Source organism: Anomaloglossus baeobatrachus, chromosome 3 (assembly GCF_048569485.1).
Source record: "Anomaloglossus baeobatrachus isolate aAnoBae1 chromosome 3, aAnoBae1.hap1, whole genome shotgun sequence".
Classification (NCBI taxonomy): domain Eukaryota; kingdom Metazoa; phylum Chordata; class Amphibia; order Anura; family Aromobatidae; genus Anomaloglossus; species Anomaloglossus baeobatrachus.
This window is the reverse complement of record NC_134355.1, coordinates 466,614,720-466,627,831: the sequence shown is the minus strand read 5'-3', so window position 1 is coordinate 466,627,831 and position 13,112 is coordinate 466,614,720. Positions and strand designations below refer to the sequence as shown.

At 52.7% G+C, this 13,112-nt stretch overlaps 1 protein-coding gene across 7 annotated transcripts in view; it reads left to right on the top strand.

Moving 5' to 3' along the window:
* The window catches only part of ATP11B (ATPase phospholipid transporting 11B (putative)), a 269,426-nt gene that overhangs the window by 99,323 nt on the left and 156,991 nt on the right, over positions 1-13,112 (top strand). For all 7 annotated transcript variants that reach the window (XM_075340573.1, XM_075340576.1, XM_075340572.1 and 4 more), the window contains exon 11: positions 269-419. In XM_075340573.1, coding sequence (XP_075196688.1) covers positions 269-419 — 151 coding nt within the window. The remainder of the gene's footprint in view (positions 1-268; positions 420-13,112) is intronic.

Below are 13,112 nucleotides of genomic sequence, written 5' to 3'. Positions count from 1 at the left end.
TCCCCTTTCCTCCAAGAACCAGATTTATGACTTGAGCCAAGCCCTATCCTCCCCCTTAGGTCTATTTAAAGATGCATTTCTATTTTTATAGATGGATATTGTAGGTAAAACAAACACGTTTGCAAAATTGGTGCTTGTAAATACAACCATCTGACAATACCCATTTATGAAGATGGGAATAGCCCCAATTTTTTTTACCTTATTGTTATAATTTTGCAGTTTGTAAATAATTCTTCTCAATACTTCATCACTCCATGTATTCACATAGGTCTATGAACACCTTCTTGCTTGTGTACCTGATTATTCTCCTATTTGAAGCAATTCTCAGTACAATCTTGAAATACGCATGGCAAGCAGAGGAAAAATGGGATGAACCATGGTACAACCAAAAAACAGAACATGACAGAAATAGCAGTAAGGTAAAAAATGTTTTAAAATGCTTGCATGATATGTTAATGTTTATTTTATATTGTCACTATCTATTGTACTCATATGGGGTTAATCTTGTGGGCATTTGGAGCACCCATTATACAGCTTTCTGAATTATGGTATGTGTTTCTTCTGCATTTGGATCAGAAATGAGAAGGTTACCTGAAAAGGAACAAAGAGCTTTCTGTATTAGAGGGATTGTCCAACACTTTTAAACTGAACATTAAGAGCCCAAGGTTCAGTATGAAGTGAGGAGGGTGGGAATGATGCTCTCCCCCTGGACCAGTGCCGCTTTTCCACTCTCAGTACTATGCTCCCTTGCGGTCTCCTGGCAGCAAAGCTCAGTGGGGGACATTCGCAGCTGTTGATCGGCTGTAGCCTTTGCATTTTTTCAAAATAGGAAGAAACATCACTCCTCCTGTTTGGGGGAAATGTCAACACTGTCCAGCAGTCACGTTACTGCTTACCGCCTCCCCCAACCTGTCAATTACCTATTGTTGAAGCTAGGAGACTGGTGAAGGACACAGTACCAAGTGCCGAATTGTGTCTCAAGAAATCATCATTTTAATTTTTATGCAAATAAGGCATTAAAGTGAATCTGTCGGCAGGTTTTTACTCTTCAATCTGAGAGCAGGATAATATAGGACATAAGAGCCTGACTACAGGGATGTGTCACTTATTAGGCTGTGTGCTCTAGTTTCAATCACTATTTTATCAGCAGGAGATAAACACCAGAGGTCTACATCTCCTGTGGCAGGCAGTCAGGCTCATCTGTTTAACCCCGCCCTCACTACTGATTGGCAGCTTGCTCACAATGCACAGTGTACGCAGGAAGCTGCCAGTCCAGGGGTGTGGGTGGGGTTATGCTTAGAGCCACAGACTTGGGTCTACTATATTTACATCAGACAAAATAGGTATAGTATGAAAATACACCAAGCAGCCCAGTAAGTGATGCATTACTGGAATCCGGTTTTCATGGGCTATGTTATGCTACTGTAAGATTACATAGTTAAAACCTGCTGACAGATTCCTTTAAGGCTTTGGGTATGTCAAAACACATCCTAATGGTATTCCCCGTTCTACACCAGCCTCTTCAGTTTAATTGTTAGCTCACTGTGATGTCAGGAAAGAAAGTCAAATAGGCAGCTATCAATTAGTATAAAAAGGTTAGTGCTAGGAGGGAAAACAGACACTTCCTGAGCCTGTCTCTCCCAATTCTGTCACTCATATTCTTCATTTGTATTTGAATGAAAATGCTGATTTCTTTTTCGCTCCTAATTGGGAGACCCAGACAATTGGGTGTATAGCTACTGCCTCCGGAGGCCGCACAAAGTACTACACTTAAAAGTGTAAGGCCCCTCCCCTTCTGGCTATACACCCCCCCGTGGGAGCACGGGTCCCTCAGTTTTTTGCTTTGTGCGAAGGAGGTCAGACACGCACGCATAGCTCCACTGTTTAGTCAGCAGCAGCTGCTGACTATGTCGGATGGAAGAAAAGAGGGCCCATACTAGGGCCCCCAGCATGCTCCCTTCTCACCCCACTTTCTGTCGGCGGTGTTTGTTAAGGTTGAGGTACCCATTGTGGGTACGGAGGCTGGAGCCCACATGCTGATTCCTTCCCCATCCCCATTAGGGCTCTGGGTGAAGTGGGACTTTCCCGGTCTCCAGGCACTGAGACCGTGCTCCATCCGCAGCCCCTGGAGAAGCCGCTGGATATGGAGCTGAGTATCGTCAGGGACATGGCCCTGCTCCGTCAAGGTACTCTGTGTCCCCGTGCATACGCGCGCACACCGCAGCATTGCTGGGTGTGTTAGTGCGCCGGGGACATCAGCGCTGCTGCGCTTGTGCCATTTCCTCACTACAGTTCGGCTGAGTGGGTAGACCAGGGCGAACGGTCGCGCCGGCCGCCGGGGTCAGTCGCACTGCGACACGGCTGGGACTTGTGGTGCGCCGGGGACTTCCGCGCTGGCCATGCATATATCACGGCCGCGCTTATTACTACAGTCCCCGGCTTTTGCGGCCTAGTTCGTTTCGTTCCCGCCTCCGCACCTGCCAGTCAGGAGGAGGGCGGGACGCTGTACAGACCATCAGCGCTGAGGGCTGGAGTCTTTTTTACATACTCCAGCCCTCACACTAGGCACAGGGGGACGCAGTTTCCCGCACTTTGGTCTGTGGCACGCCCACGGTCCGCCCCTCTTCACAGGACGCCGGCATCCATTCCTGCCTGCACGCTGAGCTGCAGAGGGGAGACGGGGAGACCCAGACACGGGATTCTACGGCCTCATACCCGCTGTTCAGCGGGCGGTAAGCAGCCCTCAAGGGCTCTCCCCCACTTGTGCCGTTTGTGTACCTGGTATTTTGTGTTTGCAAATACTGACACTGTACAGTCGCTGGTGTTCTCGGCTATATACCCTCCTTGATTACAAGGAGGCAACAGCATGTCGTCCGCAAAACGCAAGGGTGCCAAGGCACAGACGTTATATGCTGCCTGTACCGCATGTGGGGCTGCTCTACCGGCAGGTTCCACTGACCCCCATTGTGTGCAGTGCTCGGTCCCTGTGACACAGCCGGGGCCTCTGCTAGACGTGACCCAGGGTGTACCACCTGTGAATGCTATCCAGGTGACAGGAACGGAGTTTGCAGCTTTTGCTGACAGATTGTCTATGACTATGTCTAAAATTCTTGAAACATTGCAGTCTACACCAGTAACTCAGACCACGGACACTGTTGAATCATTGCTCCCTGGTCCCCCTCAGCTGGAACACTTCCGTGCTCCGGGGGTGTTACACGCACCCCAGGGTGACGACTCTGACTCGGACGACAGTCCCAGACAACCTAAACGGGCTCGCTATGAGGGGCCCTCAACTTCATCTCACTGGTCAGGATCCCAGCGGGATGAATCTATGGGTGATGAGGCGGATGTAACTGACCAGGATTCTGATCCTGGGACCGCTCTCAATCTGGATACACCGGATGGTGACGCCATAGTGAATGATCTTATAGCGTCCATCAATAAGATGTTAGATATTTCTCCGCCAGCTCCTCCTGCGGAGGAGTCAGCTTCACAGCAGGAGAAATTCCATTTCAGATATCCCAAGCGTAAATTAAGCTCTTTTCTGGACCACGCTGACTTTAGAGACGCAATCCAGAAACCCCACGCTTATCCTGATAAGCGGTTTTCCAAACGGCTTAAAGATACACGCTATCCTTTCCCCCCTGACGTGGTCAAGGGCTGGACCCAGTGTCCCAAGGTGGACCCTCCAATCTCCAGGCTTGCAGCTAGATCCTTAGTTGCAGTAGAAGATGGAGCGGCACTTAAAGATGCCACTGATAGACAGATGGAGCTCTGGTTGAAATCCATCTATGAAGCTATTGGAGCGTCGTTGGCGCCAGCATTCGCAGCCGTATGGGCACTCCAAGCTATTTCAGCTGGGCTTACGCAAGTCGACTCAGTCACACGTACATCTGCTCCGCAGGTGGCACCATTGACCTCTCAAATGTCTGCATTCGCGTCTTACGCGATTAATGCTGTCCTAGACTCTACGAGCCGTACGGCGGTGGCGTCAGCCAACTCCGTGGTTTTACGCAGAGCCCTATGGTTGAGAGAATGGAAGGCAGATTCTGCTTCCAAGAAGTGCTTAACCAGTTTGCCTTTTTCTCGTGACCGATTGTTTGGTGCATTAAACACTCCAAGGGTAAGGATTCATCCTTACCTCAACACAGACAAAACAAACCCCAACAAAGGAGGGGTCAGTCTGGTTTTTGGTCCTTTCGAGGCTCAGGCAGGTCCCAATTCTCCTCGTCCAAGAGGACTCAAAAGGATCAGAGAGGCTCAGATTCTTGGCGGACTCAATCACGCCCAAAAAAGACAGCAGGAAGAACCGTTACCAAGACGACTTCCTCATGACTCTCAGTCTCCTCTTTCCGCATCCTCGGTCGGTGGCAGGCTCTCCCGCTTTGCCGACATTTGGCTATCACAGGTCAAAGACCGTTGGGTGAGGGACATTCTGTTTCACGGGTACAGGATAGAGTTCAGCTCTCGTCCTCAAACTCGTTTCGTCAGAACGTCTCCACCGCCCGACCGGGCCGATGCTCTGCTGTAGGCGGTGGCCGCTCTAAAGGCGGAAGGAGTGGTGACTTCCGTTCCTCTTCAGGAACAAGGTCACGGTTTTTACTCCAATTTGTTTGTGGTGCCAAAGAAAGACGGGTCATTTCGTCCCGTCCTGGATCTAAAGTTGCTCAACAAACACGTAAAAATCAGGAGATTCCGGATGGAATCTCTCCGCTCCATCATCGCCTCAATGTCTCAAGGAGATTTCCTAGCATCAATAGACATCAAAGATGCTTCTCTCCACGTACCGATTGCGCCAGAGCATCAGCGTTTTTCTACGCTTCGTTATAGGAAGCGAACACATGCAGTTCGTAGCGCTTCCTTTAGGGCTGGCAACAGCCCCTCGGGTCTTCACCAAGGTCATGGCAGCAGTAGTAGCAGTCCTGCACTCACAGGGTCACTCTGTGATCCCGTATCTGGACGATCTGCTGATAAAGGCACCCTCTCAAGAGGCATGCCAACACAGTCTGAACGTGGCACTGAAGACTCTCCAGAGGTTCGGGTGGATTGTCAACTTTTCAAAGTCAAATCTAACCCCGACCCAATCACTAACATATCTTGGCATGGAGTTTTCATACTCTCTCAGCGATAGTGAAGCTTCCACTGGACAAGCAGTGCTCGCTGCAGACAGGGGTGCAATCTCTTCTTCAGAGCCAGTCGCACTCCTTGAGGCGCCTCATGCTTTTCCTAGGGAAAATGGTGGCAGCAATGGAAGCAGTCCCTTTCGCGCAGTTTCATCTGCGCCCTCTACAATGGGACATTCTCCGCCAATGGGACGGGAAGTCGACGTCCCTCGACAGGGATGTCTCCCTCTCTCAGACAGCCAAGGACTCTCTCCGGTGGTGGCTTCTTCCCACCTCATTGTCAAAAGGAAGGTCGTTTCTACCCCCATCCTGGGCGGTGGTCACGACAGATGCGAGCCTATCAGGGTGGGGAGCAGTGTTTCTTCACCACAGGGCTCAGGGTACGTGGACTCAGAAAGAGTCCACCCTTCAGATCAATGTTCTGGAAATCAGAGCAGTCCGTCTTGCCCTGCGAGCCTTCCAACAGTGGCTGGCAGGCAAGCAGATCCGGATTCAGTCGGACAATTCCACAGCGGTGGCGTACATCACCCACCAAGGGGGAACACGCAGTCGGCAAGCCTTCCAGGAAGTCCGGCGGATTCTGACGTGGGTGGAAGACACAGCATCCACCATATCCGCAGTTCACATCCCAGGCGTGGAAAACTAGGAAGCAGACTTTCTAAGTCGCCAGGGCATGGACGCAGGAGAATGGTCCCTCCACCCGGACGTGTTTCAGGAGATCTGTCGCCGCTGGGGGATGCCGGACGTCGACCTGATGGCGTCACGGCACAACAACAAGGTCCCGGTTTTCATGGCACGGTCTCACGATCACCGAGCTCTGGCGGCAGACGCCTTAGTTCAAGATTGGTCGCAGTTCCAGCTACCTTATGTGTTCCCACCTCTGGCATTGTTGCCCAGAGTGCTCCGCAAAATCAGGTCCGACTGCCGCCGCGCCATTCTCGTCGCTCCAGACTGGCCAAGGAGGTCGTGGTACCCGGATCTGTGACATCTCACGGTAGGCCAACCGTGGGCGCTACCAGACCGTCCAGTCTTGCTGTCTCAAGGGCCGTTTTTCCATCTGAATTCTGCGGCCCTGAACCTGACAGTGTGGCCATTGAGTCCTGGATCCTAGGGACCTCAGGTTTATCTCATGAAGTTGTTGCCACCATGAGACAGGCGAGGAAACCATCCTCCGCCAAGTTCTACCACAGGACGTGGAAGATATTCCTATCTTGGTGCTCTGCCCAGGGAGTTTCTCCCTGGCCATTTGCATTGCCTATTTTTCTTTCCTTCCTGCAGTCTGGGTTGGAAAAAGGTTTGTCGCTTAGCTCCCTTAAAGGTCAAGTTTCCGCGCTATCCGTATTTTTTCAGAAACGCCTAGCGCGACTTCCTAGGTTACGCACGTTCCTGGTGAGAGCACTCAGGATCTACATTTCCCGCACGGCACCTATGCGCCGTTCGGATGCACTCTTTATCCTGGTCGCTGGTCAACATAAAGGGTCGCAAGCTTCCAAATCCACCCTTGCGCGGTGGATCAAGGAACCAATTCTTCACACCTACCGTTCTGCTGGGCTTCCGATTCCATCTGGACTGAAGGCCCATTCTACCAGAGCCGTGGGTGCGTCCTGGGCATTACGGCATCAGGCTACGGCTCAGCAGGTGTGCCAGGCGGCTACCTGGTCGAGTCTGCACACTTTTACCAAGCATTATCAGATGCATACCTACGCTTCGGCGGATGCCGGCCTAGGTAGACAAGTCCTTCAGGCGGCGGTGGCCCACCTGTAAGAAAGGGCTGCTTGACAGCCCTATCACGAGGTATTCTTTTACCCACCCAGGGACTGCTTTTGGACGTCCCAATTGTCTGGGTCTCCCAATTAGGAGCGAAAAAGAAGAAGGGAATTTTGTTTACTTACCGTAAATTCCTTTTCTTCTAGCTCCAATTGGGAGACCCAGCACCCGCCCTGTTTTCTTCAGCGCTCTATTGGGAGACCCAGACGATTGGGGTATAGCTACTGCCCTCTGGAGGCCACACAAAGCACTACATTAAAAGTGCAAGGCCCCTCCCCCTCTGGCTATACCCCCCCCGTGGTATCACGGGTTCTCCAGTTTTAGCTTTGTGTGCGAAGGAGGTCAGACATTCCATGCATAGCTCCACAGATTTTAGTCAGCAGTAGCTGCTGACTATTTCGGATGGAAGAAAAGAGGACACATATAGTGTCCCCAGCATGCTCCCTTCTCACCCCTGGATGGTGTTGTAAGGTTGAGGTACCTATTGCTGGTACAGGGCTGGAGCCTGACATGCTGTTTTCCTTCCACATCCCCTGGTAGGGCTCTGTGGAAGTGGGATCCTGCCGGCCTCTCAGCTCTGACGCCGGGCTCCATCCACAGACCCATTAGAACCTGATGGAGACGGAGCAGGAGTACGATCAGGGACAGGCCCTGCATCATACAGGTACTCTGTGTCCCCGGCAGGCACAGACACACTCCGGGCTGGCTGGGTGTTGTAGTGCGCCGGGGGCCGCAACGTTGGAGTTAGTGTCCCTACAGATTACTGGGGGATTTTTTGTGTATGGGAACGCAGCGCCGACCCCCTCTGGACCGGGCGGCGCTGCTGTGACTTGTGGTGCGCCGGGGATCCGCCGTCCGCGCTTTTACGGCGGCGGCGGTTATAAATTGAGTCCCCGGCTTTTTGGGCCTAGGACGCCGGCAGCTCCGATTCGTTCCCGCCCCCACCCTGTCATTCAGGGTAGGGGAGAGACGCTGTTCGCTAGCAGCGACGAGGGCTGGAGCCTGATTTACATGCTCCAGCCCTCACACTAGGCACAGAGGGAAGCAGGCTTCCCGCTCTTAGCCAGGAACGCCCAGGGCCCGCCCCCCTTCTCTCTCAGGACGCCGGCAGCCATTACATGCAGTCTGGCTGGAGGAAGGACGCAAGGCTCTGGGAGACCTGGACTAGGGGCTATCTGGCGACCACACACCCGCTTTTTAAGCGGGCGGTAAGCGATTTTTCTGTGCTGGTCCCTCTAGTGCCTCACGGTGTATCGGTGTACTGTGTAGGATATAGAGATATTGTATTTCTTGCACTGTGAGGTCGCTTCTGGCTGCATCTCCCAGATCCCTCTGTGGAAGCAACAACATGCCATCCTCAAAACGCAAGGCTGCCAAGGCTAGGGCTGTGTATACTGCGTGTGCTGCATGTGGGGCTGATCTACCAGCAGGCTCCGATGACCCCCATTGTGTGCAATGCTCCGACCCGGTGCTGCTTCGCCAGCCGGAGTCAGGAGAGGTAGTGACCCAGGCTGAGACGCTTGTAAGTTCTGCCCCGGTGACAGGGACAGACTTTGCAGTTTTTGCGGATAATATGTCTGTGTCTATGGCAAAAATCCTTGAAACCTTGCAATCTATGCATGGGGCTCAGTCTTTGGGCACGGCGAGGCCTCTGTCCTCAGGTCCCCCTCACTTGGAATTAATCCAGCCCACAGGGGGGTCCCCGGCTTCACAGGCCGAGGATTATGACTCAGATGATAGCCCCAGCCACCCTAAACGAGCTCGCTGGGAAAGACCCTCGACGTCATCACACTGCTCAGGGTCTCAGCGCAATCAGTCTCTCTGTGATGTGTCTGATGAGAGTGATCAGGAATCCATTCCTGGAACCCCTCTCAACCTGGATACCCCTGATGGGGATGCCATGGTAAACGACCTTATCTCAGCCATCAATAGGCTGTTGGATATTTCTCCCCCAGCCCCTTCAGCAGAAGAGGCGGCTGCGGAGCAGGAGAAGTTTCGTTTCCTTTATCCCAAGCGTAAATTGAGTGCTTTGTTGGATCACGCTGACTTCAGAGAATCAATCCAGAAGCACGACGCTCACCCAGAAAGGCGTTTCTCTAAACGATCTAAAGATACGCGTTTCCCTTTCCCCCCTGAGGTGGTCAAGCGCTGGACACAGTGTCCAAAGGTAGACCCCCCGATTTCCAAACTCGCAGCTAGGTCCATAGTTGCAGTGGAGGATGGCGCTTCACTTAAAGATGCCAATGACAGACAGATGGACCTTTGGTTAAAATCTGTCTATGAAGCTATCGGCGCGTCGTTTGCTCCGGCATTCGCAGCCGTATGGGCACTCCAGGCTATTTCAGCTGGCTTAGCAAAAGTGGATGCTATCATACATCCAGCAGTGCCGCAAGTGGCGCACCTTACCACGCAGATGTCGGCGTTTGCGTCTTACGCTATCAATGCGGTCCTAGAATCTACCAGTCGCACCTCAATGGCGTCCGCCAATTCGGTAGTTTTGCGCAGAGCCTTGTGGTTAAAGGACTGGAAAGCAGATGCTGGTTCCAAAAAATGTTTAACCAGTTTGCCTTTATCTAGAGATAGACTGTTTGGCGAGCCATTGGCTGATATCATTAAGCAGTCCAAGGGTAAAGACTCCTCTTTACCACAACCCAGAACAACCAAACCTCAGCAGAAAAAGTGGCAGCAGAGGTTTCAGTCCTTTCGAGGTTCGGGCAAGACACCATTTACCTCGTCCAAAGGGACTCAGAGGACGCAAAGAAACTCAGATTCGTGGCGGGCTCACACGCGCCCCAAGAAAGCAAATGGAGGTACCGCTTCCAAAGCGGCTACCTCATGACTTCCAGCCCCCTCCCTCCGCATCGCCGGTCGGGGGCAGGCTCTCCCGCTTTTCCGGCATTTGGATGTCACAGGTCAAAGACCGGTGGGTGACGGACATTTTGTCTCGCGGGTACAGAATCGAGTTCAATTCTCGTCCTCCAGCTCGGTTCTTCAGAACCTCCCCACATCCAGACCGAGCAGATGCTCTGCTGCAGGCGGTGGACTCCCTAAGAGCGGAAGGAGTGGTGATCCCAGTCCCTCCTCAGGAACAAGGGCTAGGGTTTTACTCCAATCTGTTTGTGGTTCCAAAAAAGGACGGCTCGTTCCGTCCTGTTCTGGACCTAAAACGGCTCAACAAACATGTGCACGCCAGGAAGTTCCGGATGGAAACCCTGCGTTCTGTCATTGCCTCAATGTCCAGAGGAGACTTCCTTGCCTCAATAGACATCAAAGATGCTTATCTCCACGTGCCAATTGCTACAGAACATCAACGTTTTCTACGTTTTGTGATAGGAGACGACCATTTTCAGTTCGTAGCTCTGCCATTTGGTCTGGCGACAGCCCCACGGGTCTTCCCCAAGGTCATGGCGGCGGTGGTAGCAGTCTTGCACTCTCAGGGACACTCGGTGATCCCTTACCTAGACGATTTATTGGTCAAAGCGCTCTCTCAAGAGGCATGTCAGCACAGCCTGAATGCTACGCTGGAGACCCTACAGTCTTTCGGATGGATCATCAACTTTCCAAAGTCGATCCTATCACCGACTCAATCAATAACGTATCTTGGCATGGAGTTTCATACTCTAGCAGCGATAGTGAAGCTTCCGCTGAACAAGCAGCGGTCACTACAGACAGGGGTGCAATCTCTTCTGCAGGGCCAGTTGCATCCCTTGCGGCGCCTCATGCATTTCCTAGGGAAGATGGTGGCAGCCATGGAAGCAGTTCCCTTTGCGCAGTTTCATCTGCGCCCACTTCAATGGGACATTCTCCGCCAATGGGACGGGAAGTCAACGTCCCTGGACAGGAAAGTCTCGCTTTCCCAGACGGCCAAGGACTCCCTACAATGGTGGCTCCTTCCCACCTCATTGTCTCAAGGAAGATCCTTCCTGCCCCCATCCTGGGCAGTAGTCACGACAGATGCGAGTCTGTCAGGGTGGGGAGCAGTATTTCTCCACCACAGGGCTCAGGGGACGTGGACTCCGCAGGAGTCCACCCTTCAGATCAATGTTCTGGAGATCAGAGCAGTGTATCTTGCTCTACTGGCCTTCCAACAGTGGCTGGAAGGAAAGCAGATCCGAATCCAATCGGACAACTCCACAGCGGTGGCATACATCAACCACCAAGGAGGGACGCGCAGTCGGCAAGCCTTCCAAGAAGTCAGGCGCATTCTAATGTGGGTGGAGGACAGAGCATCCACCATATCCGCGGTTCACATCCCAGGCGTAGAAAACTGGGAAGCAGACTTCCTCAGTCGCCAGGGCATGGACGCAGGGGAATGGTCCCTTCACCCGGACGTGTTTCAGGAAATCTGTCGCCGCTGGGGAGTGCCGGACGTCGACCTAATGGCATCCCGGCACAACAACAAGGTCCCGGCATTCATGGCGAGGTCGCGCGATCAAAGAGCTCTGGCGGCAGACGCCTTGGTTCAAGATTGGTCGCAGTTTCAGCTCCCATACGTGTTTCCGCCTCTGGCGCTCTTGCCCAGAGTGCTACGCAAGATCAGATCCGAGTGCAGCCGCATCATACTCGTCGCTCCAGACTGGCCGAGGAGGTCGTGGTATCCGGATCTGTGGCATCTCACGATCGGTCGACCGTGGTCACTGCCAGACCGACCAGACTTACTGTCCCAAGGGCCGTTTTTCCATCAGAATTCTGCGGCCCTGAACCTGACTGTGTGGCCATTGAGTCCTGGATCCTAGCATCTGCAGGATTATCTCAAGGAGTCGTTGCCACAATGAGACAAGCTAGAAAGTCGAATTCGGCTAAGATCTACCACAGAACGTGGAAGATTTTCTTATCCTGGTGCTCTGCTCAGGGAGTGTCTCCCTGGCCATTTGCATTGCCCAAGTTTCTTTCCTTCCTGCAATCGGGGTTAGAAAAGGGCTTGTCGCTCAGCTCCCTTAAAGGGCAAGTTTCGGCACTATCCGTGTTTTTTCAGAAGCGTCTAGCACGTCTTTCTAAGGTGCGCACGTTCCTGCAGGGGGTCTGTCATATTGTGCCCCCGTACAAGCGGCCGTTAGATCCATGGGATCTGAACAGGGTACTAGTTGCTCTTCAGAAGCCGCCCTTCGAGCCTCTGAAGGAAGTTTCCTTTTCTCGGCTGTCACAGAAAGTGGCGTTTCTTGTTGCGATCACATCGCTTCGGCGAGTGTCTGAGCTGGCAGCTCTGTCATCCAAGGCTCCCTTCCTGGTGTTCCACCAGGACAAGGTAGTGCTGCGCCCTATTCCGGAGTTTCTCCCTAAGGTCGTATCCTCTTTTCATCTTAATCAGGATATATCCTTGCCTTCTTTTTGTCCTCATCCGGTTCACCGGTATGAAAAGGACTTACGTTTGCTAGATCTGGTGAGAGCACTCAGAATCTACATTTCCCGCACGGCGCCCATGCGCCGTGCCGATGCACTTTTTGTCCTTGTCGCTGGTCCGCGCAAGGGGTCGCAGGCTTCTAAAGCCACCCTGGCTCGATGGATCAAAGAACCAATTCTAGAGGCCTACCGTTCTGCGGGGCTTCCGGTTCCTTCAGGGCTAAAAGCCCACTCAACCAGAGCCGTGGGTGCGTCCTGGGCATTACGACACCAGGCTTCGGCTCAACAGGTGTGCCAGGCAGCTACCTGGTCCAGTCTGCACACTTTCACCAAGCATTATCAGGTGCATACCTATGCTTCGGCGGATGCCAGCTTAGGTAGAAGAGTCCTGCAGGCGGCAGTGACACCCCCGTAGGGGAGGGCTGTTTTGCAGCTCTAACATGAGGTATCTCTTTACCCACCCAGGGACAGCTTTTGGACGTCCCAATCGTCTGGGTCTCCCAATAGAGCGCTGAAGAAGAAGGGAATTTTGTTACTTACCGTAAATTCCTTTTCTTCTAGCTCTTATTGGGAGACCCAGCACCCGCCCTGTTGTCCTTCGGGATGTTTTTTTGTTGTTTGCGGGTACACATGTTGTTCATGTTGAACGGTTTTTCAGTTCTCCGATGTTATTCGGAGTTAATTTGTTTAAACCAGTTATTGGCTTCCTCCTTCTTGCTTTGGCACTAAAACTGGAGAACCCGTGATACCACGGGGGGGGTATAGCCAGAGGGGGAGGGGCCTTGCACTTTTAATGTAGTGCTTTGTGTGGCCTCCAGAGGGCAGTAGCTATACCCCAATCGTCTGGGTCTCCCAATAAGAGCTAGAAGAAAAGTAATTTAC